Below are 25,436 nucleotides of genomic sequence, written 5' to 3'. Positions count from 1 at the left end.
TCTTTATTGTTTTCTGAGTACACAAATTTGGGTCCACGAAGCGCACATGGCCAAGATGGGACAATGCAAGCTGCGAAACACGGGGTATATTCCAACACCAACAACACTAGCAAAGAAGACCCTCAATACCCCCTGCATACAACACAGACCCCAGCAGCAGACCCAATGACAATGATTAGAATTATACAACATACAGGTATCAGGAAATCGACAACAGAGAAACGTAACACTCGTAATCATACACAATTACAATGTACACAGGTAGATGATATACACAAGCAAAGAAGAAGGAGACCATTAGATGCGCGAGCCGCGTGTCGACACCTTGCCGTACTTGCCGTGGGCGTTGCCATGGCCGCCACCGGCGCTGTTGGCTGTCCACGCCCACCTGTTGCCGCTGCCGTTGCTGGGCGAGCTGTTGCGAGCGCCGAGATTAAAGTCGTCGTAGCTGCTGTCGACCACCTGTGCGAACCGGCTGCTGTTGCCGTCGTGGCCACCGCCGCTGCTGCCGCCATAGGACAGCGCCTCGGTCACCGAGATGGGTTCTTCCATCGGCATAAGCTGTGGGCTGGCATAGTACGGGAGCACAGACCGCTTCGAGTAAGACCGTTTCGTCGTTGCCGCCGTCCCCGCCGCCGCCGTCGTCTTGGATTTCGACGACTTGCTCGTAGACGGCGGTGCGAGTTCTTTGCGCTTCGCGACCAGAATGTCCTTCAACTCCTTTTCGTCGGCCGTGATCTGAGCCCGGATGAACGCCACGTCCGTCGTGCTGTTGTCTTGCTCTCGCAGCGTCTCCATCACCGGCTTGCGCGGCGTGTACACAATGCCCTCGAGCTGCGGCGCGTGCTGCGCGTCTGGCACTATGGCCGGGTCCAAGAACGCTTCGGCACCGCGGTCCAGCAATGTCTGCATGTCCAAGCTCTCGCCCGGCGGAATGGCAGTCTGGTGGCTCGGCGTCACGCAGTCCATGTCCACCTCCTTGCGCAGCACGTGGTCAATGTCCACGGCCGAGAAGAACGCACAGGCCTGCGGCAGGTCACGGATCCCCACCTGCTCCGCAAACATGGCCCGTGTCCACAGGTTGGCCACCTGCAGCGCCATGGCCGCGCGGTACTTGTCTTCGTTGCGCACAAGATACCGGATCTCGTCGTGCACCGTAATCGCCAGACGTGCCTGGATGTTGAACCGCCGAATCAGGTAGTCCATAGACACAATCAGCAGGTGCAGGTAGTCCTGCCCAGACGACTGGATCGCCCAGTTGATGCGCGACGTCAGGTAGCCACCCTTGCTGATAAACCGGCCCATGAGGGCCTCTGTGATGCCTGCACCCAGCACCGGCGTGCGTGGGCGTTCCTGCTCGGCAAACTCTTCCAGGCGGTTGAACACAAACGACTCCGTGCCGCCGCGCCAGAACGACCGCTTGTACAGGGCGCGGCGGGTCGTGCGTGTGCCCTTGGTTGCCGAGTACAGCTTCGTCGCGATCGCAATCGTCTCGGCCTCGGACAGCGACGGGTTGAATTGCCGGAGCAGCTGTGCCGCAAACCGGAGTCCTGCGCCATAAATGCGCCCGTAGTTGAACACCTTGGCGTCGTTGCGTGTAATGCCCAAAATGTCCGCCGTTCGCGAGTGCAGGTCCGTGCCAGCCGCCTTGGTCCCCTCGAGCGTCATGAATCCAATCGCGTTGCCGCCATGCAGGCCAAACGTCGCGTCGCCCACCACGCTCGCAATCCACAGCTCCTCCGAGTCGACATCGGCACCCACAAACGAGTAGCCGTCCGGTGCTTGCACCATGGCCTTCAGTTCCGACCCGACACGGTTCTTCTTGGCGTTGCTGGCCGTCAACCATGTGTTTTCGACGGCACGCCGCGTAATGGTGCCCATGGGGATGACCTGGGGCAAGATGAACCCAGATCCATCATCGGGTGGCGATGCTGCGCTGGCGGGCAGCTGTTCGTTGTACACGACAAGCTGCGACATGATGCGGTCGCGTGCGCTGATCCAGTACGAGCACGACGCGTTCATCTCGAGCGCTTCTTTTGCATACGCATACTCGGACGACAGCGTGCCCTTTTCAAAGTACGCCAAGTAACTCTTGGCCATGGGGCTGGCGCAGCGCGCTGTGGGGCCGTCCTTGTGCGGCAGCTTAAAGTACACATAGCGCCGGTCGTTCCTGAGAAGCTCCACGGGCTCGTCGGCCATGTCGCATCGTAGCATCTGCTTCTCGTCGTACTCAGCGGCCTCCTCTCGCGTCACACGAAACGTCCACCCGTACTTGTCTGACCAAAAGAGCGGGTGGCCGTCCCAGGCCAGGCGGAGGAGCAGTGGAGCAATGCGCGTCCGAACCGAAATGTTGATGGGCGAGTCGTTTTTGGCAAAGAGATCCTTGTACCATTGCGGCATGCCGGGCTTCTTTTGGCGTGCTGCTGGCCGTGGCGGGTCGTTCTTCTTCTTGCCCTTGACCATGCGGATCTCTTGGCCAGACCAGTCCAGCTGCTGCATCCACGGGTCCTGGCTCCATTTGTCGCTGTCGCCACGGATCTCCAGCGCCTTCTCAGCCAGCGTCACGAGCCGCTCCTGGACGGCATCGGAGAGGCGGCGGTATGTCGCTTCGGCGTTGGCAATGTACGACTCCCACGACTTGTTCACGGGAAGGATGACGGACGCGAGGTGACGCAACGCGGCAAAGCTGACAGGGTGCGGGCACACCTCGAGAAAGTTGGGAAACACAATCTGGAAGACGCGGTGCGTGACGGCCACGTCGGCCGCACAGTAGTCGAGCAGCTCGTCCAGCTTGCTAAGCACGCCCTCGCGGTCCTGCTCACCAAACTCGTCGCGCGCAGTCTTGTCCATGGCAATGTGAAGGTGGAACTTGGCTACGTCGCGCAGCGAATTCACCGAGCTGCGGTCGACCCACAGCTCCTCTTCCTCCGCGTGCAATGCATTGTTTTGCAGCAACTGCGACAGCTCGAAATTGTCCGTCTCCTTGGCAATGCGGTCGCGCAGCTCCCGGTTCTTCTTGTGCTTCATCCACGTCGGCCGCTGCTGCGAACACATGCCGTTGACGGCCACGTGCAGCGACATGGTGTCCAAGAAGGCGTTTCGAGACTGCTTCAGATCGTATTCCTCAAGTACACGCGCACGGTCGTAGCCGACATTGTGGCCGACCACGATGCGGTCCTTTGTCGGGTCGCCCAGCGGGATCAAATTGCAGTCGTTCTCCGTCTCGCCGAGCAGCCACGGCGACAGCCAGGCGTACCATGCCGTCGGGCTAGCGGCACATGCCATGACAGCAAATGGGCTTTCCTTCCACATAACTTCTGTGTCGAACACGAGCATCGCCTCGTCTGGTGCATCGACCGCCTCGGTCCGCCCGTCTGGGTAGTACTTGGTCCATCCGCTGCGCCGTATCCATTTCCGGGGCTTCGGTTGTGTGTTGACACAGGCAAACTGTTTCGCATATCCCAAAAAGGGCTCGGCGGCGTCGGTGCCCAACTTGAAAAAATGCTCGTCGAGCGTCTGGCCATGCAGCGGGGGAACGTCAAAGGCAATGGGTTCGGTGTTGTCGGTGTTTTTGCCCAGCAGGTCTTGGCGTCGCAAATGGTCCCTTGCCAGCTCGACCAGTTCAGGCGAAGGAGGTTTGCTGCCCTGGGGAAAGACTTGGCGAAAGATGTGGTCGCTGACATGCTGGATCCCAATCTCGTTGTGCCGCGCCTGTGAAGGTACTGCTCGCCGTTAGTGGTCTGTCCGTGTTTTCCATCAGCAAGATCGGCGCCCCGTCGTCTGCTTACATGCGAGCGTCTTGCGCTCTTCGGTTTGTGTCGACTGCCATCGGACGAATATCGGAACCGTCCGCTGCGGGTCGCGCGCACGGTGCTTCGCTAGCCGCACAAAAGATGCCACCGTCCAGCTGCCTCGAGCGGAGTTTCCGCCCAGAGGGCGCATCATGGTGAGGCCGCTGCCGACGAGGCCGGTTTGTGCGTCAAAAGCCCGCCAATTGGCATCACGAGGACCCTTCCGGGGTCGATGCAATGGCAAAGATCAGAAACACCTCGTCACAGCAGTTCTGGGTAACGTGGGGTTTGAAAGTACGTGCTTATGATAGAGAAATACCAGAAGCCTAGCCGGTGTCAATGGGAATCGCTGTCGGTGCCGTTGTGTTGTCGCTGTGTATTGTGGCAAACTTATGGTGGTGATGGGATGTCTTTGTGCTTTGGATGTGGTTTTGCCAACGTCTTTTGCGCCTGCCGCACGGACCATGTAGACTGCAAGGAGGAGCGAACCAGTCGCCCTTGCATCAAAGAACGCGTAAAAACAGCCTAAAAACCGTGGCGCATTTTAGCGCGCAGGGCGCAAATTGGAGGCAGTCGCAATTCACAGCGCAGTGACTAAAGTACGACAGAGTAAGATACGGATGACCCAAATAGCACCTGCCGTGTAAGCCTGGACGCGTGATGCATCGTCCTTTCCTTGCATGTGTTATCGCGGCGAATCAAGCCCCTCGCCCTTTCCCAATAAAGCGCACAATGAGACTACATAACGCAAAGGAAATTCCAGCGTCTCTTGAGCTCTGTAATACTCTGGTTGCAGCACTCGCGATTCCTCACCGCTCGGCGCGGGACAGATACTCTCATGGTAATATCGCCCATTCACAGCATGAACCTACGAAAGCTACCCCGCCTTGTAAGACATGTTACTGGGTGCAATTGTCCTCCGTAGAAGGCGATACAACCGCCAAGCACCAAACACATCGGTTGTCCGATCGTGGCTGCCCGTTCTGAATTTCACATGGTTGGCAATTACTGTTTACAGACATGGCCTGAGCTGGAAGACCACTAGTGCTGTGTTGCTCAGTCGGGAAGAGGCGGTTGTTAGCGTCGGTCGTTTTGGCTCGTTCCTACCGAAAAAAGCTCACCAGCTTTCTTTTCGTCTTAATACGCCGACCCATTCTTTTTCTTTCCTGCCTCATCACCAACCTTTGACCTTTCCAGGCACTCACCATTTTGAAACCCAAAGCACTACCAAACCCAATTGCCCATCATGTCTCCTCGCAAGTTCTTTGTCGGTGGTAACTTCAAGATGTACGTGCCGCCCATGCTTCTGCCCCGGGGTTTAAGCTTGTCCAACCTGTCATGGCTGTCTGCCAGCACGGAAAAGAAACCCCGCATGTCCGAAAAGCTTCACCCTTCGACAGGACAGCTGCTCGACACAGCGCCATGTGTTGCTCTATGGCACCTAGAGCTAGGCCAGCACTGACGATTGTCTTTTGTGTACTCTAGGAACGGGACGATCAAGTCCATCAAGGCCATCGTTGACAACCTGAACCAGTCGAACCTGGACCAGAATGTCGGTACGTAGTCGGGCTTTTTTTTTAGTGTCTGGTAGGCTTCGTCCTGGTACTTGCGTCTCGACCCATTACTCTGACACTGCTTCTTCTCTTGTAGAGGTCGTCGTTGCCCCGCCTTCCCTGTACCTGCTGCTAGTCCGCGACCACCTCAAGGCTCAGATCGAGGTCGCTGCCCAGAACGTCTTCGACAAGCCGGACGGCGCCTTTACTGGTGAGATCTCGGCCCACCAGCTGAGCGACAGCAACATTACGTGGACCATCCTCGGTCACTCGGAGCGCCGCACCCTGCTCGGCGAGTCGGACGCCCTTGTGTCGTCCAAGACCAAGTACGCCATTGACAACGGCCTGGGTGTCATCTGGTGCTGTGGCGAGTCGCTTGAGCAGCGCGAGTCCAACCAGACCGTCTCTGTCGTCACGGGCCAGCTGGCCGCCCTCAAGGAGGCCCTTGGCACTGACGCTGCGGCCTGGGCCAAGATCGTCGTTGCCTACGAGCCTATCTGGGCCATTGGCACTGGCAAGGTGGCCACCACCGAACAGGCCCAGGACGTGCACGCTGCCATCCGCGGCTGGCTGAAGGACAACGTCAGTCCCGCCGTCGCCGAGGCCACCCGGATTCTGTACGGCGGCAGTGTCAACGAGAAGAACTGCAAGGACCTGGCCAAGCAGGCCGACATTGACGGTTTCCTGGTTGGCGGTGCCAGCCTGAAGCCTGCCTGTATGTTCATCCCCATCCGTTTTGTCCCCATGGATTTCGTCCTGGTCCATCTTTACCCCATTGTTCTCTACTAACGCGCCGTACTAGTCGTCGACATTGTGAACTGCCGTCTGTAGAGGAAGAATCTGGAGAGTCCGCGGCCCGCACGCCCTTGTTAGTATGATAGACAAAAGAAGCACGTCCCGATGGCACGGGGACGGGACTCATATCTTGGTCAAGACTTGGAGATAGAATCACTTCCATTTATTTTAAAAAAAATCAAAAAAACCCGAGTTTCTTGACCAAAATACATTGATCGTCCTGACCATTTTCGTATATGCACGAGAAATCGCTTATATGCATATTCATATACATATACAGGTATACTGCAAATTAGCATACCTCTAATCACAACGTTATGACAGCGACGCGAAAAACCGTTTCGTCTCATAACTACAAAGCAATCTTGTCCGGGAAATCAAAATACACTGGCCTTAGTATTCACAAATCATTGTAATCGGCTGGGGGTAGTGACAGCTGGTAGATTTCCATTGTAAGGCAAATATGAGTGACAACTTGAACTCTGTATTCCGGCCTGCCTTAAAGCAAGGTTGTCATATGTAGGTTCAGTCACGCATTGTATTCACACGTTGGTGTCAAGACCAACATTCTCTTCTCCATCTTACCGTGGCTTTGCCAAAGCTCGCAGTCGCCTCTGTCGTGACAAGCCCCGTTAAATACATTACAAATCCGATGGTTGAGTGGTAGTGTTGGCCACCGGATTCAGAACCCTAACCCCGGCGCCAATTGGCGCTGGAACACGCGAAGCGCGCGCTATCACATATTGTTTAGCGGTCGAGGGCCAGTCGCCACTTCCGACGACTTCTGGGGCAAAAACAAGGGCAATAAGAGGCTCCGGAGACGCAGTCGCCTATTTTGTCGCGCGGCATCGCTCTTCCTCTCTCCTGGCTTTCGCTACTCTGCCTCCTTCCGCCATCGCACTCATTTCGTGCTTCGCAAGCCCTTTGCTCTTTCCTCGTCATTCCCATGCGTCCTACGGTGTCCGCTGGATATGGCGAGACGTGTTCTTGCCGCTGATTCGACCGAAGGTACGTTTGAACCGAATTTACTGGTGCAAAAGGCTGCCAAGTCGGCGGGGCGCACACGAGCCGTGACTTCCCTGTGATCACCCTCGCAGGAACATCTTGCAAATTCACGGCGTGTTTCACGGCGGGTCCTATTCAGTCCCCCGTTGCCTCACGCTCCTGCCTCGCGTCCTGGCCCCTGTTTTCTTGCCCGTTGTCTTTGCTTTGTCCTTTGTTCTTTCCCCGCTCGTCGCGCGTGCCCACCGGCGCCCGATATCTCTATGCCGTCCATTTTGACCGAGTTGTTAACATCGCCTCACCACCCAGACATCTTCGCACTCGACCGCAGCCGCTCAATCGACCAAGACACGGTGCCTACGAATGACCAGTCCGACGACCTCCTCCCCGTTGACGACTCCGTCAACAGCGACTACTTCTCCGACTTCTTTGACGTCGACCGTGTTGCCAACATAGAGACCGCCAACGCTTACAGTAACGACGTCCTTGGCGACGAGGACGACGACGAAGATATCCTCTCACGGCATCCTCCCGCCCGTCGCCAACCGGTGAGCAGTGGGCAGCTAGCACAGCCTGCCTCGCAACCAGTACCCAGAGCGAGCAGGCCTCAGCTCTCCTTCAGCAGCCAAAGGAATCAGCCAAGAGGCGACAAACACGTCCTCGATCGACGACGAAATATCGGCACATCTGCGGCCGCTTTGCCACATCTGACTCCTCAGTCGTTCAATCACGCTGACTCAGCCATTCACATTGAAGACGACGACGACGACGACCTCCACCTCTTAGGACAAGGCGACTTCTCTTCTCCGTCCATCCTCAATGACACACCGCTACAAGGAACACCTTTGCGCGTATCCGAACGAATAAATCTCAGCCCCGACGACGACACCATGCCACAGACAAGAAGCCGGGCCGCGTCACAGGCTGTTGCTGCAGCGGCCCCGTTCCCTCTGCCGTTACCAGGGGACCCGATTGTACCCTCAACAGCGACGCCCACGCCCTCGTGGTCACGAACTAGGGCCGGATTTAACGCCCTGCCCTCGCCTACCGCCGTTACGACAACATCGTCCGCGCCCCGCTCGTCAGCGAAGAGACGACGAAGCAATGACCCCGGGGTAGGGTCGTCCAGCACCGGTTTGCCCCCAATGGCCATGATCCTGGCGTCGGTTGGGACCAGCAGTGGCAGTGCAAACGGCGACAGTCAAGCCAGCAGCAGTAGCAGCAGTACCGGTAACAACACCACCGGCCAGTCCACCCGGTCACGCATTTCGCCCAAACGGCCACGAGTCAACGAACCGATCATACTCGACGATGACCTATTTGGCTCTGACGACGACGACAACGGTGGTGTGGAGATGGTCAACCTAGTCGATATCGACCGGCCACAAACGGTCGGCGTAAAAGACGAAATTGTGGAGGCAACGGAAGGGCAGGAGACCGAGGGGGCCGCAGGGCGCTTGGGCGAGGCCCAGCCGGAGAAGAAGAACCTCATAAAGCTGTCGGGTCTGCAGTGCGTCATCTGCATGGACGACATGACCGACATGACGGTCACACACTGTGGTACGTTTTTTCTTTTTCTTTTTTCATTCCTAGTGTGGTGGTTTCCTGCATTCCTTCGTTTGCCAGCCTGTCTCTAACATAGTCCAGGGCACCTCTTCTGCGGCGAGTGTCTCTTCTCCTCTCTTCATTCAACCGAGCAGCGCATATGTCCCATCTGCCGCTCGAAAATTGAGATGCGGGCACCACACATGTCGACCGCTAAGATGGCGCGCACGTATTATCCACTCCAGCTGAAGTTGCGGCCGCGAAAACCGGCGTAACGTCCCTTCGATGGCTCGTTCAATTGGGGATGGTGTTGGGGTGCGAATTGTCGGGATTTATCTGTGTACTGTGTTCCATATTGTTGCGTTTCTCGGGAGCATGTTCTAACGGATTGGTTAATCTGCATGGCCACGGCGAATACGGTTGTATGTTTTAATCTGGCTCTTGGTTCGAGGGCGGCTGCCTTGTTTCTTGCATTAAGTACATTAGTCTTTTGTGTATTGCCTATTGCGCTGGTTTGTGTCTATAGAGTAGACAGAATATTTGTAACCATCCAACTTTTTCTAATAATGCATTATCGTGTATGTCTGAGCGAGACAAGTCGGGTGTTTTGCTTTTACTATTATTTTGTGTTAGTAGAGAACAAAGCATTTGATTATCACGCCCTTATACATATAAGAAAAAGTAAAAAAAAAAAAAAGTAAATTAAAATAAAACAAACATCCACGACTATCAAGAAACAGAGATCAAAACAGTTGCAACCGTCATCCGATATTTTCCCCTGACGCTCGCCTCGCCTTCCAGACGTACAGGTAGCGTGCAAAACAAACAGTGAGATGAAAACCAAAACTAAAAACAAGGAAAGAAAACAGGTAAAAAGCAACCAAACGCTTCAATGACATCATCCACGTCTCGCAGGGTCCTCTTCTATTTTGCCCCTAGTGAAACAATATCCGTGTTGGGTTACTTTGTGGCTGTACCGGCGCCTCGTCCTCAAACTACATGGAAGGTATGTTAGTAGGAGTTATACACAGCTTTCGACTTGCATCCTGACCACACACAAAAGCTTACCTCGAGGAAGTCAGTCGCCACGATCAGCACCATAAACGCCTCAGCCAAGTCCTCTACCCGTTCGTCGAGTGCCCGTGACGATGCCGGACCGATGCCGGCTGACCGTTTGAACACGTGCATGACCAACATCCGGTGCTCGGACAGGAACCGCCGGCCCTGTAGGATGTTGTGCGAGCCGCGGCTGACGACGGCGGCGCCGATGATGCGGGCCACCTGCACCAGCAGGCCGTAGTGCTGCGTCAGCGCAGCCGTGTCGGTGGGATCGACCTGCAGTTCGGGGTCGGCCGAGAAGAGACTGGACAGCTCAATGGCGCGGAACAGGTTGGCATGCAGCGTGAACTTGGCGCCGTCGCGCGTTTGGCACAGCTGCAGCAGCAGCGCCAGCTTGGCGTCGAGGGCCAGGCGCTGGTCGGCGCGCCCAGACTGGATCACGGCAAGGCCGTCCAGCAGCACCGACTTGAGGGAGTCGACGAGCACGCCGATAAAGTTGAGGCGGTTTAGCGACTCGACGACGTGCGTATCGTGCTCATGTTCACCGAGGCGCACGAGGGCACCCAGCAGCACCAGCGCCGACGTCTGGCATGTGGACGAGTCGCTTCCATAGGTGTCGTCGCAGACCACGTTGAGGACGCGCTCGCCGCAGACGCTGACGGTCTTGTTGGCCTTTTGCCAGCCAGTCGGCTGGAAGCCACGGTTGTCTGCGTCGAGGATGCCGGCAATGTACCGGTAGCAGATGTTGTAGTAGACGGACCGCAGCTCGGCCTTGCCCACCCATTTGGACGTGGCAAAGAGGCAGATCTGGAACAGCTGGAACAGCTTGTCACTGACCAGGCTGCTCATCTGGCGGCCCTCCTTGTCGTCGCCGTTTTCGCTGGTGCTGCTCTTGTTGTTGCCGTTGGCGAGGATCTTGTCGGCGTAGAGTTTGAACAAGAGGACCTCGGCCAGCCGCGCCAGCTCGAGCGCCTGCACCGGGTTGTCGGCACTCGACGCCTCAAGACCCGGTAGGATGGCCTGCAGGGCTTGCAGCAGGAACGATACTTGTGCGGCGCCGGTAAACTCGTTGGCCTCAAACATGACGAGCAGCAGCTTGGCCCAGGCGTGCAGAACCACCTGCAGGTTGTCACCCAGCTGCTTTTGGCGGTTGAGGAAGGCCAGGTACTCGAGCAGCACGGCCTCTTCAAACTGCAGCTCCTCGCGCAGAGCCCCAAGCGCCTTCTCGGTCAAGCCCGATGCCTTGATGATCTCGGATTCTTTGAGCAGGGCAATCTCGCGAGCCTTGTCGAGGTCGTAGAGCGTCTCGCCCGTCGCTGTCTCGTCCATGGATGCGCGGAGATCGAGCTCGTGCAGTCGCTTGAACTGCGGCGCCGAGACGTCCCAGTGGGAGATGCCGCTGTTGCTGGACAAGAAGTCATACAAGTCAAAGACGGTAGGAATGTCAATGGGCTCATTGTTGTCGTCAACGACCTTGCCGTTGAGGGCGTCAAAGATGCGCCGCTTCAGGCTCGGCAGCCGATTCTGCGATACGCTGCAGAGCTCGATGCCAACGTACTCCAGCGTCATAGCGCGCAGTGCCCAGAACTCGATAAACCCGACGGACGCCTGTGTTGTGGGGAACTCGGGCGCCATAGAGGCTATGCCATCCCAGGGCATCTCCTGGTTCAGCACGACCTCGCGGATGAGGAGGTGGAAGGCGAAGTCGTTCTCGCGCAGATCGGCCAGAACAATGGCGGACGACAGCGACGAGTGCCAGAGGACCTGGAAGATGCGCATGACCTTGTGCTTGAGCAGGATTAGCCACTGGCGCATGCCGAGGTTGTCGTCACCAAAGGGGGCCTCGAGGAGGACGCGCAGGAGGTTGTGAAACAGCGAGGTGCGGCTGTCAAAGGCGCCGCCGGACTCGACGCTCAGGCTGTCGACGCCGCACTTGAAGCCCAGCAGCAGGTGGGCAATGGTGGGCCGGTCTGGCGAGGCCTGTAGGCACGAGTACAGGAAGTCGAGAATGTACGTCTTGATGCTGTAGTTTGGCGAATCGGCCTCCAGTCCGAGGTCCAGTGGCGTGATCATCTCCGAGACGAACACGCCCGAAATGACACCGGCCTCGTCGTCCTTTTCCAGCGCGACAATGGCCTTGTTGCGGTGCGCGTGGTGCCCGGGACCAGGGTTCCATGCGGAGATGACCTTGGGCGACACGGATATCTTTTCGAGCAGTTTTAAGCACGCCAGCGTCAGGGACGGGTGGCCGAGGCCACAGCAGTTGCCCAGGTCGACAATCAGGTCGAGGTGGTTCGCAATGGCCTCCTCGAAGAAGCTGTAGGTGGCGCTGACGGGTTTCCGGCGCTCGCCGAGCTTCAGCCGGATGACTTGGCGCACGAGATCGAGGTAGGTGTCCTGCAGCTCCAAAATCTTGGAGATGAGCTCGACGGCGCGGATGACACCGAGAATCAACGGCGAGTCGGGCGCCGCATTGCCGATCTCGCCCGGATCCTCGTGGATGGCACTGAAGATGGCCTCCACGACACTGTGATTGTATACCCACTCCATGACGCGGGCAAAGGGGTGCAGCTTGACGTAGGCGGCGAGGTCGGTGGTGGCGATGATGCTGTCGACGGGAATGGCGGTCTCGTTGGCAATCAGGATGAGGTCCTCGTTGAAGGCGTCGAGGCAGGTCAGGGCAAAGTCGAGCGCGCTGAGGCGCAGCGTGTACTGCTGCTGCTTATTGCTGCTGTCCTTGGACAGCTTGCCGAGGACGGTCTCGAGGGCAAAGTCAACGTAGGGCTCGATGCCGGGCATGCGGGTGGCGCTGCCGATGGCCTCGGGAAAGGGGAGCGCGTCGTTGAGGGCGGACTGGTCGATGGAGGGCCCGACGAGCGCCAAGAGGAACTGAACAAGGGCGTAGGGCTGCTCAAAGCCCTGGCCGACTTCGGCCAGGAGGCCCTCCATGTAGCTGGCAGGATTCGTTACAGACAGAGACATGTTGTCGGGCACCGCATAAACACCCGTCATGTACTCGTCCAGACAAACCCACATTATGTAGCTGATTTCCAGTGTCTTGTCTGACAAAAGGGCCCGCAGAGCCGTGAAGATGCAGGCGCGCAGGGGTGCCGGCACGGGGAGGCTGGCGAGCTGGAAAAGGATACCGGAGAGTGAGAACTCTTTGTTGCTGAGCAGCCACACGCGCGCAGCCGGGCTGTTGACGGAGATGCGCGCAATGAGGCGCAGGTAGCACTGCAACATGATGGCCGACTCGGGCTCGGCCTCTTCCTGGTCGTCGTTGGGCTTGCCGTTCCGGTAGGTGAGGGCAGGCACAGGGTTGGTGTGCGCGCGGATGCGCCCCGTAAAGAACTCGAGCTCCTTGACGATCTGGATCCACGTCAGGGCCTGCGACCTACGCATCCGGCCGATGCTCGTGGTGCTGTTGATCTCGTCGAGGAGGAAGTTGTGCGCGGCGTTGGCGGATACCTCGTTGCTCGAGATGGAGCGCAGCATCTCGCAAAAGGCGCTGACCAGCGGCGTCGACGCGCGGTGACTGGCCCACTGCATGAATCCGGCCAGGTTGCTCTCGGGGTCGGCCCAGAAGGCCTCGCCAGCGTCGGGCCGTCCTTCGTAGGCGTGTGAGATGATGAGCAGGAAGCGCTCGAGCTCGAGGCTCTGCTCGTGCGCCTGGCTCAGCTGACGCTGCTCGTCCTCGTCGACGCGCAGCTGGCGGATGACGTCGGGCAGGTTGGAGATGAAGGCATCGACAAAGTTCTCGAGCTGCTCGAGCACGCAGACGCGGAAGAAGTCGGAGAAGCCGACGGAATCGGCGGCCAGCGGCGGACAGCTGCGCTGGATCCACAGCTGGACACCGCTCGGCGTGGGGTCCTGCCAGTGGCGCACCTCGACGTCCGAGGACACGGACAGGATGAAATCGAGGGCGCCCTCCTTCAAGCACGCGGAAAAGGCGTCCGACCGCTCGCCGTCTTCCTTGTCGAGGTCGATGTCGTCGAGTGGAATGTCCAGGTCGTCCATGTACCAGCCGCTGTACTCGGCGACCCACCATGCGATAATGGCGGCCCGCAGGGACGGGATCTGCCAGACGCCGTCGTCCTCACGCTTGCTGACGACCTCGTTCAACTGCCGTGCCTGTTTCAGGTCGCTGACGCCGTCGGGGGAGCCGAAGAGGCGGATGTAGAGCGCCAGTGTCGGGAAGAGGTGGACAAGCAGCGTGTCGTAGCGGTCCCAGCGCTGCAGAAACGACAAAAACTCGGTAAAGTCCTTGGCCTCGACGTGCCGCTTCTCGGCCGCGCCGTACAGAATCATGGCCACGCCCTCGTGCTGCTGCACCAGACTGAGGCGCGAGAAATCAAACATCTCTTTGATCTCGGGCGACAGCGATTCTTGCAGCACAGACGCCGCGGTGGCGCGGTCGCCCAGCCGCTGTAGCCACGTGCGGATCCCTTGCATGGCGGCCATGCACCGCGGCACAATCCTGCTCGCATCACTGCCCTTGGGAACGCCCGGGCCGGGCACGCAGAAGATGTTTTCGGAAACATAGTCGGCCAGCACGGCCTGCAGCGCTGGCTCGAGTTCCTGGTCGTCGGCGAGGCGGATGCACAGCCGTGCACAGTCCAGCAAGAATTTGCGCCGCTGGTGGAAGCGAATGAGGCCACACGCCAGCAATGGGCGGCCGAGCGTCACTGTGTCGTCCTCGGCCTCGAGCAGGATGCCTGCCGTTTCGATCTCGTCGAGGTCGAGCTCGTCGGCGAGCTGCAGGGCGTTCTCCTGGAACTCGCGGTTGATGCTGTATTCCTCGCCGCCAATGCTGATCTTGCCCGACTCGACGGCCTTGCGGCTCTCGGCGCTTCGTGGCTTTTTGTCGATGAGTTTCTTGAACTGGCCAGCGTGGTCTTGCAGACCCGCGTCCAGGGCTTCGAGGCCCTCGTATCTGTGCTCGGAGACGGCCACCAACTCCCGGTGCAGGGCCTGGAGTGCCTCCAGCGTGCTGACGTCGGCCATCGCGGGCAACTCGGGGGCAACTCAAGGCGAGGGCACGGACGCAGACGCGACCATAGTGGTCCCAGCGGCAGACGGTCGAGATGGAGGTCGACGTCAAGATCAAAGTCGATTTGTCGCGAGAGAGAGGAAGATGGCCTGTGGTTGTGTGCTTCGGCGTCTCAATTAGACAACGACAATGTCCGAATTCGTGTCGACGCGTGCATGCGTGGGTGAGTCGTATAATGTTCAATGTACCGGGGGTGGTTGGGCGCCGAGAATGTGAAGGTCGCTTTTTTGTGTGGTGCGGATCGCGCGTAGCTTTCGATGTTAGTGTTGATGGTCGTTTTTTTAATGGCAGCTTTCTTCCTGCACCCCAAGCTCCCTTGGTGGACCGTTCCTGCCTTCGGACGCCAATCACAAGCTGCGTGTGTCAGGGCGGTGAAGCATTCTGCCGCTGTGCCTGTTTTGTTTGCAATGAATCGGCAGGAACGACCAGCCTGGTAAACCAGCTAGCCAGCTAGACTGCCTAACGCGCTTCAGCCAGGCAATGGGAGCAGGCGCGATGGAGCCTCGTCCACTGCGCCTGCACCACAGACACTTTCATGCTTGTTTTCACAGCATCGCAAGCTGAAGCCTCTTTTTGGTCCTGTATATACACTTTTATTCGACTGCATTTTTCCGTATTTTGACGCCATTCCACAGCGCGAGCGGTCTCTTTTACCATAGCGACGTACTGTCTCACTTTTGGTGGTGCGAATACGTATCAGCTTGCCCTGAAACCAGCCCAGAGCCTCTCTATACAGGTGCACGCTCTCGCACATAAACAAAAGGGACGACATCGGGACAGCCAGCTTAGCTCGAACAGTGAGCTCTCGACAGCTACCTTTGGCGGCATAGGTCATGAATCCACACTCGATCTCCGGCTAGGTGATTTGTGTTTGTTTTCGTCCCGTCTTCGAGCTGTGCAGCACCATGGCGCGGTCGCGCTCCAAAGCTCCCGCAAGCGACGATGCTGAGACCATCCGAGGTAAGACCAAGCTTGAAATCGAGTATTTCATGATGTGATACAGAGACTAACACTGTTTCTACAGTTTCGATTGTTGGAGGAAACTCCACAGAGCGATTGAAAGCGTTGCAGGGTGAGTAACGAGTGTGATGTGTGATGCCTTCGTCCATCTTCGGCTGTATTGACTGACGTCAACTCAGATTTGATTTCTCTGTTCACGAGAAAGCTTCAAGGCTCGACACAGTAGGTGCATTCATACTATTACACTGTCCTATTCTGGCATTCTGGCCTGGCCCGTTCCGAAAACTGCTGACCAACAGGCTGCCGCTCGATGCCAAAGCATATCACAGCCTGGTCGAGGCCCTGTTCCAGTGTTCGCTCTCTGAAAAGAAGAGCTACCTGAGCAACAAGAGGACGACAAAGAGCACGGCTGAGTCTCGCCTCGTAGCAAGTGCCGAGGCTCTGCGGCTGGCCGTCAACTATGGTGCTTCTGGTCTGAAGCGGAAGGTCGCCCGGGCCATCGTGGACCACATTACACAGACGCTCCCCGGCCGTGACCACGAGTTTGTCGAGCCGATCCTGCAGGACTACACCAAGGCATTGGTGTCTCTCCTGAGCCACCCGGCCAATGTGGAGCAGCTCGGTGCCATCGATGGCGAGGGCTGGCTGGCGTGTGCGGATTTCTTCGTGGACGCCATTGACCGCTTTGCCGAGGTGCCCGATCGTGATGCCGTGGCCTACGTTGTGCTGTCTCGTGCCTCGCCGGCGCCGGGCACACTTCCGCTTTCGGCGGGTCAGGGCCGTTCTGGCACTCTATCCAAAGCGCGGCCCTCGTCCCAGGCGTCTAGCAAAATTCTGGAGACGCTCGTCCAGGGTATGTACCACCTTGTCAGTGCCTCGAACGCTCCGCTCAAGTCCAGAGCTTCGCAGCTCGCCAATATGGCCCTCCGTGTTCTGCAAATGCGGCAACTGGGCGTTGGAACGCTGCAGCAGACAGCCTGTGCGTCCGTTCGGTGCATTGTACAGCACCTCCAGGGCGACGACGTTGCTTTGGTGCAGGGCATCGTCCGTGACATCATGCCTCTTTTGGGCCATTGGTGGCATCCGCGCTCGTCGGCCAACCAGAGCGAGTCTGTCAACTCCATCCGCGAGGAAATTCTGCGGACGATATACACGTTGCAGCTACATATCGAAGCTCTGGCCATCCAGTCGCCAACCAGCGGCATTCTTGACCATATCAAGGACGTCTTGGACAGCCTCTGGATGGAGTATTCGAAGCGTGACGATCGCACGCGGCTACAAGTTGTTGAAATTGCGTTTTCGTACACACCGACAAGCTGTTTTGACGCTCGTGTCTTTGGACTCGGCACACACGACGTGTCCGCAGAACGACGCTGGGCCGTCGTGGAGGTCATTGCCCTTCTGGAGGCCATCTATGCTCGCCATACAAGGCAGCCAGCCGATCATGGTGACGGCGGTGCAGACGACCAGCCCCGAAAACGACGGCGCGTGCACGAACCGCCGAGCCGCATCCGGAGTCATCTGGCCTCTCCAGATCCGGGAACAAAATTGGCTGCACTCCAAGTCCTGCCTTTCTACTTCCAAATGACCGAACTACCAGTGGACGATCTGGCGGATATTCTCCAACGCCTTGGCCAGTATATAAGCGACAAACAAGCGGTTGTTTGCTCATGGGCCATGACCGCCTGTTCGAGGTAAGTCCGCACCAGGCCGTATATCGACACAATTTGTGTTATGTGCTGTGTCTCACAACCCCTAGCTGTGCCTTCCAGACCCACGCAAGAGACGCGGCGCTTGCTGGGCTCTGGGGCCAGGTCTGGCAGATTGCTGTGCGCTCTGTCAGTCTCACGGCGACCTGTCGTGCTGCCTGCGCCCTAGTCCACACCATTCTGGAAACGGAGTTGATCCCGTACCATGCGATCGGGGACGACGTCAACAATCTGGTTACGGCCGCCGAAGTTAGTGGACCGGCTCTTCTTGTCGACTCGTCCCTGGTCTTGATGATGCACTTATTTCATGTCCGCAATACGACGCTTCCCAGTGCCAGCGAGACAACGTCGAATAACATCACCAGGTGGCTCTTTTCGCGATGGAAGCCCGGTAAGTCGACATTGGTGCCCTTTGATATGTTGTGACGACCCGGGAAATCCCTTGTGATCGTTTTGTCTAATTTCATCTTTGCGTCTAGCTGAGCATGGCTTTGCGTCTCTATATTCCGCCCTCACCCCGTCCTACGACATTATCAACCTGATCAACATCTGCATAGGCTCACCTGTCCAAGAAATCCAGCGCCCCGTTGAGATATTCGGCGGCCCCGTCAAGCAGACCTGGCAGGACCAGGAGGAGAGCGACGACATGATGAGGTATCTATTGCTGCTTCCGCCAAAACCGTTCAAGCGCTCCAAGCATGCTACCTGCCAGTATTCGTCCGGCACGACGACCAACGCCACGTCCCAGTTCCGTGACCCAGCCAGCTCCAACACCGCCAGAAAGGCTGTTCTCGAGTTGCTGCAGCCCAACTTGGATGAATTCGTCCAAATGGCCGAGGCGTGGACCCGGAAAGGTGGCGAGAACATCTCTCAGATCTCTGCGCAGCGAATGCAGAGCCTGGCAGACTTTTGTGTCGTTTGTGCCGCACTCGCCCCGCAACTGAGTTCTGTCAATTCCAGTCTTGCGAGAGACTTGGAGCCAGGACTGCTCAATCTGGTTGACGCGACCTTCAAGGCTCTACACGAGGCCGAGCAGAACCAGGCATTCTTTGAGGTTTGGCTGTCGGCCGTCTACGCGCACCTGCCGCGAATCTCGGCTGCTGACACGGAGCGGTTTGCCAAAGAGCACCCCGTCTTGTTAAAACTCGTGGCCCAGCTCTCGCAAGCCATTGACGAAGAAAACGCCAAGCAGTCCTCCCTCTCAAACGACGCTTTCATGGAAATCGACGACGGCTTTGAGTCAGCGATTAGCCAGGGCAGTGTTACCACAAAGACCATTACACTTCCCCGACGGGCCTCCTCCTTGTCGACCAGTTCTACAGCCTTCTACCTCAATACTACGCAACGGCTGCATCTCTTGTATTTCGTCAACGAAAATGCAAACAACGTCGGCGTATTGCCAGAGGTCTTCCTGGACCAGTTCCTTGCCTTGTCCAACGAAGACCTGCTCCTGTGCAGCGACTTCATGCGCGACTTGTTCGGCTCCGACCTGGTTGTCGTTCCCGAAGACGCGCTCAAGGTCGTCGAAGTGATTGGCGACATTATCGGCCAAGGGGAGTACTCTTGCTGCGAGATCGCGCTGACAACTTGTATGGATGTTATGCAGGGCTTTGTTTCTGTCTGGCCTGACGAGAAGCTTGAAGTATCTGCGCGTATTGGCGACTTGTACGCATACCTGGTGCAACAGTCGTTGCCAAAGAACTCCCTATCTGCAAATGCACAAATGGGCCTCGCCAAACTTCTCTACCGCTTGCTCGAGGTGAACTCGGCCTACGGCAGCGACCTCGGCCTGCCTTCGTGCCGGTCTACCCTGCTGTCCATCTTACAAACGAGTGTCATCCCCGTAAAATACTTTGTTGGCATGAACCTCCCGAAGATCTTCGCCTTATATGTGCTCAAGGTGCACGATGATCTCTTTGTCGACATCCTGGAGAGCCTCCCTTCGGACCCAACCTGGCCCGAAGGCATCTCGCTCCGCCTGCTTGCTCTGGCTGAGCTTGCGCGCTCTTGGCCGACGCTTCTCCGCCGCTGTATCTACCACATCTTCGAGACACCTGGCCGCTTGAAGCAGTGCTCTGACTTTGCCACTCGATGCCTTGCCAAAGTCGCAACGGCGCTCGCACTCGACTCGCCGCGGGACCTCTTCAAGCTCTTCGCCCCGCAGCTTCTGTACACCTGGCTAGAGCATGACCTGATCGAGGAGATTCCCTATAGCATCTTTGGTTTCAGCAGTCTCGACGACATGATCGGCCAGGCTAAGACCGAGGCCACCGCGCTCATGTTGATGCGCGGCCAGGAGACTGAAGCGTTTGCGATTGCAAAACGGCTCGACTTGAGCAATGCGGACCTCATTCAGCAGACGTTTGCCAAGGCCATGGCCTACAGCGTGGCCCACGACGTAGCGATGACCAAGGACAAGACACAGCCAACCTCCGAGAGCCGCATACGGAAAGTACTGGGCCGGGACCGCTTTGTCGACGCCATGTACTACCACCTCGCAGACATTATCGCCACTCTGTTCGACATTATTGACCAAGAAGATCCCATCGAAAAATACTTCAGCAAGGATCCAATCCTCCAGTACGCGGCCGATATCATGGCCGAGATCAAGGCCTTCAACCACTCGCCCGTGATTCTCCCGCCCAACCAGCAACCCATGTTCAAGGCCAAATTCTTGACCCGCGAACTGGCATACATCTGCAGCCGCACGGAGTATGACTTGAGCACCCTCTGGACCCCGGCACTGGTTGTGTCTGTGGCCCGTAAACTCTTTAACACCATCCGGCCAGCGCTAGGATCACTACATGCCTGTTCCGTGATCCGAAAGGTTCGCGTACTCATTTGTCTGGCTGGAGAGCAGGCGACCAGCTCGTATCCGCTGGAGATGCTTTTGCATTCGGTCCGGCCGTATGTGCAGGATGCAGAATGTGCAGACGACGCGCTCGGCATCACAAAGTATCTCATTACTCGCGGCACGGGCCATCTTACCCAGTTCCCCTCCTTTTACGCCGGCTACGCAGTGTCCATGCTAGCCTCCTTGCGCATGTTCCTGGAGTCTAGCCAGGCTAGCACAACGCAAGAGAGCCAGTTCAAAGCAACCATGAGCAAGGCGCAGCATTTCCATGGCTGGTTTGCCAAACACTTGCGTGAGTATGACTCGCCTGCCTTCCAAGACGATGTCCAGCGTACAGCATTCAAGTCCATTACGCAGTCCGCTACACAGATCCGGGCATCTGGAAACGCCGAAAGGGGCACGCCGGAAAGCACCCTTTTGCTCGAAATTTTCAAAGACGGAGAGCAAGAAGCCCGTCTGCTCAACGACTCGTCCCGTGATCTGGTCCTGGGGATGCTTTGCAGCGATTTCCACGTCCCAGCGTCCATTCGCGCCGACATTATCGAGACAGACCAAGACGCACGAGATCACGGCGCAGTCGTTTGGAAGAGCTGTGGTGCAACGGCCTTGAGTAGAGAGTATCTCATATGGGCTGGCCGCGTCGTTGGACGGTCGTTTGCCGCATCCGGGACCATCCATGACGACCTCCTCCGCGAGTCCCGCCTCGACCAGTACCAAGGAGGTGCCGCAACTACTACGAGCTCCGAACAGGGTCTTCTTCGGCTTCTTGAGACCCTGACTATGAATGCGGAGTCGACGACGGCAGGTCTTGCTGAATCAGCGCTGCGGACAATTGTGTCACGGGCCGCCATCTTGGGCGACAATACTCTACAACTGGCGTGCCAGGACAGCCTGTCAGAGCCTTTGTTGATTTCCTCGTCGTGGGGACAGTACCGGACACCTCCCTCTGACTTTGACGATACTCTTTCGGCCCCAGAAGGCGCTGCATTCGAACCTTTTAAAATGAGCAACATTGAACACGTCAATTGGGCACAAGACCTGGCCGTCTACCTGGCCCATTGCATACCGGACGACGTCGTGCTTCGCGTGCTCCCTCCCATCCTGACTAACGCCAAGGGTTTTGCAGAGCAGGTGTTCCCCTTTATCGTGCATCTGGTCCTACTGTTCCAGCTCGAGAAGCAGCAAACCGCCAAGCGCAGCCTCTCCGAGGCCGCTAAAGTGTGGCTGGCCTGCACCTCACCGACCGCACAGGAAAACGTTAAGCTTCTCATCAACACGATCGTCTACCTGCGGACTCAGGCTATGCCCAACGAGAACTCCATAGCTGAGCGACACAAATGGCTGGATATTGACCTGTCCGTGGCAGCAGAAGCGGCATCCCGATGTGGCATGTTCAAAATTGCGCTTCTCCTTGCCGAGCTCGCGCTCACAGAGGTTGCCAAGCCATCACGGAGGTCTTCGGGCGTTGTCAACTTAAAGGATCTGGAAGCAACCGAACACACAGACCTCTTGCTGGACATTTACGAAAACATCGACGACCCCGACGCTTATTATGGGCTACCCCAAAGCCCCAGTCTCTCTAGTGTTCTGGCCCGTCTCGAATACGAAAAGGACGGCAGCAAGACCCTTGCCTTCCGTGGTGCGCAATACGACAGCCACCTACGCCGGCACAACGCCGTCGCAGCCAAAGATGGACAGGCGCTCGTACAGGCGCTCAGCAACATTGGTCTGTCTGGGCTGTCTCACTCCCTTCTCCAGACGCAGCACAGTGTGGATGGCACCTCGGCGTCCCTGGACAGCACTTTTACCACGGCACGGCGACTGGGCATGTGGAATCTGCCGGTTCCTGCAGTCACCGATAACCCATCTGTCACTGTCTACAAGGCGTTTCAGGCCGTGCACCAGGCGACCGACCTCACGGCAGCACAGCAGGCCGTCTATGAGGGCCTCGGCAACACGATGAAGCAAGTGACCAGCCAAAGCCTGACAGTGTCCAGTCTCCGACATCAGCTAGGCGCACTGGCCGCCTTGACTGAGCTTGACGACATTTTGAACGTGAGAGATGCAACAGAGCTCCAGAACATGCTAGATAAGTTTGAGGACCGTTCTAAGTGGATGATGAGCAAACAGTACGTCGGTTTTTCTCCTGCTCCTTCTTTTTTTTTTTCTCCTTTTTTTTTCCTCTCCGGGTTTGTTATCCCACTGGTGTGTTCTAACAATATTTTAGATATGACGACGTCAGCCAGCTGTTGTCTTACCGCGAAACAACTCTGAGTACAATCAGCGAGCAGAGTTATGTTAGAGGAAGTATGAAAGTGTCGCCGGCAGAGGCGCGCCTAGTTGAGATCAAGGGGCTCCTTCTCTCGTCCAGCATTTACCGCTTCCACCACGCCATGCAAGAGTCGCTCAATGTGACGACGGCCCTCTCAGACCTCATTGACCCGAGCGAGGCACTGGGCCTCAATGTGGACGCCGCCATTAAGGTGGAGACGTCCAGCTCGCTCTGGGACCACGGCGAAATGCTGGCTTCGATCCGCGTGCTGCAAAGCATTGATCGAGACTCGTCCCTCAAGAAGCAGATGGTGCCCGTCAGCCGTTCGGATCTCTTGTCTAAGATCGGCTACCAAGTGTCGGTGGCACGCCTTGAGAGCGCCGACTCGATCCAGAAAAAATACCTTGAGCCGGCGCTCCGCGAGCTCAAGGGGCGTAACGAGGGCAAGGAAGCCGGGCGCGTGTTCCACCAGTTTGCCATGTTCTGTGACCAGCAGCTGCAAAACCCAGACAGCCTTGAAGACTTGGCCCGTCTGCAGAGCCTGCGAGAGGGCAAGAGCAACGAAGTCAAGCAGCTACGGGAGTTGATCGGCGATGCCAAGGACTCGCAGGTGCGGCACAGATACACAAGCCACCTTAACAAGGCGAAACTGTGGCTAGACCTCGATGAGCAGGAGCTTCACCGGGTAGAGCAGACGCGCAACGAATTTGTGAAGCTGTGTCTAGAGAACTACCTGCTGTCCCTCGCCGCGTCCGACGAGCACAACAACGACGCGCTGCGATTTACGGCACTCTGGCTAGAGAGATCGAGCGAGGACAGCACCAATGAGGCGGTGGAGAAGTACTTGCGCAAAGTGCCGACGCGCAAGTTTGCGCCGCTGATGAACCAGCTCACGTCGCGGCTGCAGGGCCAGACGGGGCTGTTCCAGAAGCTGCTGTTCGATCTCGTGTACCGCATCTGCAGCGACCACCCTTACCACGGCATGTACCAGATATGGTCGGGCGTGCGGACGCGACCAAACCAAAAGGACGGCGTGGCCGTGCTGCGGCAAAAAGCGACAGAGCGGGTGGCCAAGCGGCTCATGTTGCCCGAGTCCAACGTGGCGGCCATCTGGCAGGCAATTGACCGTACCAGCAAATGCTACCACATGCTGGCGGTGGAGCGGGACAGCAACTTCAAGGCCGGGCACCGCCTGGCGCTCAAGGATTCACAGGCGGGCAACGGCCTCGTGCAAGGGCTGGCACGGTACACGATCCCGCCACCGACCATGGAGATCCCGCTAGAAGCGGACAAGGTGTACGTCGGCAGGGTGCCTACGATTGTGCGTCTGGAACCGACGATGTCGATTGCGCTGGGCGTGAGCGCACCCAAGATCCTAACGGTTGTCGGCAGCAATGGTGTGCGTTACAAGCAGCTGGTCAAGGGCGGCAATGATGACTTGCGGCAGGACGCCATCATGGAGCAGGTGTTTGCGGCGGTGTCGGCGCTCCTCAAGCTGCATCGGACGAGTCGGCAGCGCAATCTGGGCATCCGCACGTACAAGGTACTGCCGCTGACGGCGTCGTCGGGGTTGATTGAGTTTGTGCCTAACACGATCCCGCTGCACGAATACCTGATGCCAGCACACGAGCGCTACTACCCGCGCGACCTCAAGGGCTCGCAGTGCCGCAAGGAGATTTCGAATGTGCAGACGCGGCCGGTCGAAACACGCATCAGCACATACCGCAAGGTGACGGAGCGTTTCCATCCGGTGATGCGGTACTTCTTCCTCGAGTACTTCCCCGACCCGGACGAGTGGTTTGTGCGCCGCCTCGCCTATACACGCGCGACGGCAGCCATCTCGATGCTCGGCCACGTGCTCGGCCTCGGCGACCGGCACGGACACAACATTTTGCTGGACTCGAAAACGGGGGAGGTGGTGCACATCGACTTGGGTGTGGCGTTTGAGATGGGCCGCGTGCTGCCGGTGCCGGAGCTGGTGCCATTCCGGCTGACGCGTGACATTGTGGACGGCATGGGCATCACAGGGACCGAGGGCGTGTTCCGACGGTGCTGTGAATTTACGCTGGACGCGATGCGCGAAGAGACGTACTCGATCATGACGATCCTCGACGTGCTTCGGTACGATCCACTGTACTCGTGGTCGATCTCGCCGGTGCGTCTGGCCAAGCTGCAGGATGCGCGCTCGCGGACGGATGAGGCAGCGGCAGCGGCAGCGGCAGCGGCGGCAGCGGCTGAAGGTGGAGGCGGCGGTGCAGACGACCCCGACACCGACACTCGCAACCGAGCTGTCCTCAACGAGCCGTCGGAGGCCGACCGGGCGCTGGAGGTTGTGCGCAAGAAGCTGTCGAAGACGCTGAGCGTGGCGGCGACCGTCAACGACCTGATTAATCAGGCCACGGACGAGCGGAATTTAGCCGTTTTGTATTCGGGTAAGCTGCGCATCCTTTCCTGTCTTGATTATGACTATGTGATTCTAACTGAGAAATAGGCTGGGCGGCATATGCATAGTGGGTGGTGTATTTTGGGATATGGCCATGTTGGATAATCAAGCTTGGAAATGCTAGTAAGCGTACAAAATACAGAAGAGGAGCAAATCAAAATTCAAGACATGGGAACGTGAAACAGAAGAAACAGAAGAAGAATAAAAATAAAAAATAAAAAAAATTAAACAATGAATGGATTTCAAGGGGTGTAAACATGGCGGTTCGGCACGCTTAAAGGAATAAAGCACGGGTATAAGACTGATTGCATCTATCGCAGCTTGTCTATAGCGGGGCTATTAAAGTCGCCGCCCGGAGTTAATCGCTCCTACCCGCTCTGGCCCCATCATGATAGCTGATTAC

The 25,436-nt window shown here is 57.5% G+C and overlaps 6 protein-coding genes across 6 annotated transcripts; 4 read left to right on the top strand and 2 right to left on the bottom strand.

Annotated features, from left to right (window-relative positions):
* Positions 1-297: 297 nt before the first annotated feature.
* On the bottom strand, positions 298-3,945 carry SPSK_04852 (DNA polymerase gamma 1; the record flags this gene model as incomplete). Its single annotated transcript, XM_016731614.1, has 3 exons — positions 298-3,645; positions 3,682-3,722; positions 3,789-3,945. The coding sequence occupies 3 exons, from the start codon at positions 3,943-3,945 to the stop codon at positions 298-300; spliced, it is 3,546 nt and encodes a 1,181-aa protein (XP_016583499.1).
* A 1,092-nt stretch (positions 3,946-5,037) lies between these two features.
* On the top strand, positions 5,038-5,253 carry SPSK_05773 (uncharacterized protein; the record flags this gene model as incomplete). The annotated part of the gene is made up of 1 exon (XM_016732508.1): positions 5,038-5,253. One exon carries the CDS (start codon positions 5,038-5,040, stop codon positions 5,251-5,253), a length of 216 nt encoding a protein of 71 aa, XP_016583498.1.
* An 88-nt stretch (positions 5,254-5,341) lies between these two features.
* SPSK_05531 (triosephosphate isomerase (TIM)) lies at positions 5,342-6,133 on the top strand (the record flags this gene model as incomplete). The annotated part of the gene is made up of 2 exons (XM_016732275.1): positions 5,342-5,347; positions 5,444-6,133. 2 exons carry the CDS (start codon positions 5,342-5,344, stop codon positions 6,131-6,133), a joined length of 696 nt encoding a protein of 231 aa, XP_016583497.1.
* A 1,271-nt stretch (positions 6,134-7,404) lies between these two features.
* SPSK_05224 (uncharacterized protein) lies at positions 7,405-8,961 on the top strand (the record flags this gene model as incomplete). The annotated part of the gene is made up of 2 exons (XM_016731974.1): positions 7,405-8,701; positions 8,789-8,961. The coding sequence occupies 2 exons, from the start codon at positions 7,405-7,407 to the stop codon at positions 8,959-8,961; spliced, it is 1,470 nt and encodes a 489-aa protein (XP_016583496.1).
* A 660-nt stretch (positions 8,962-9,621) lies between these two features.
* On the bottom strand, positions 9,622-14,749 carry SPSK_10611 (nuclear pore complex protein Nup205; the record flags this gene model as incomplete). Its single annotated transcript, XM_016736951.1, has 2 exons — positions 9,622-9,681; positions 9,755-14,749. The coding sequence occupies 2 exons, from the start codon at positions 14,747-14,749 to the stop codon at positions 9,622-9,624; spliced, it is 5,055 nt and encodes a 1,684-aa protein (XP_016583495.1).
* A 951-nt stretch (positions 14,750-15,700) lies between these two features.
* Positions 15,701-25,081, top strand: SPSK_04788 (ataxia telangectasia mutated family protein; the record flags this gene model as incomplete). The annotated part of the gene is made up of 7 exons (XM_016731553.1): positions 15,701-15,755; positions 15,820-15,867; positions 15,935-15,977; positions 16,055-17,449; positions 17,515-17,855; positions 17,944-22,447; positions 22,546-25,081. The coding sequence occupies 7 exons, from the start codon at positions 15,701-15,703 to the stop codon at positions 25,079-25,081; spliced, it is 8,922 nt and encodes a 2,973-aa protein (XP_016583494.1).
* Positions 25,082-25,436: the final 355 nt, after the last annotated feature.

The sequence above is a fragment of the Sporothrix schenckii genome (assembly GCF_000961545.1).
Source record: "Sporothrix schenckii 1099-18 chromosome Unknown Cont49, whole genome shotgun sequence".
NCBI lineage: Eukaryota > Fungi > Ascomycota > Sordariomycetes > Ophiostomatales > Ophiostomataceae > Sporothrix > Sporothrix schenckii.
This window is presented reverse-complemented; position numbering and strand designations above follow the sequence as displayed.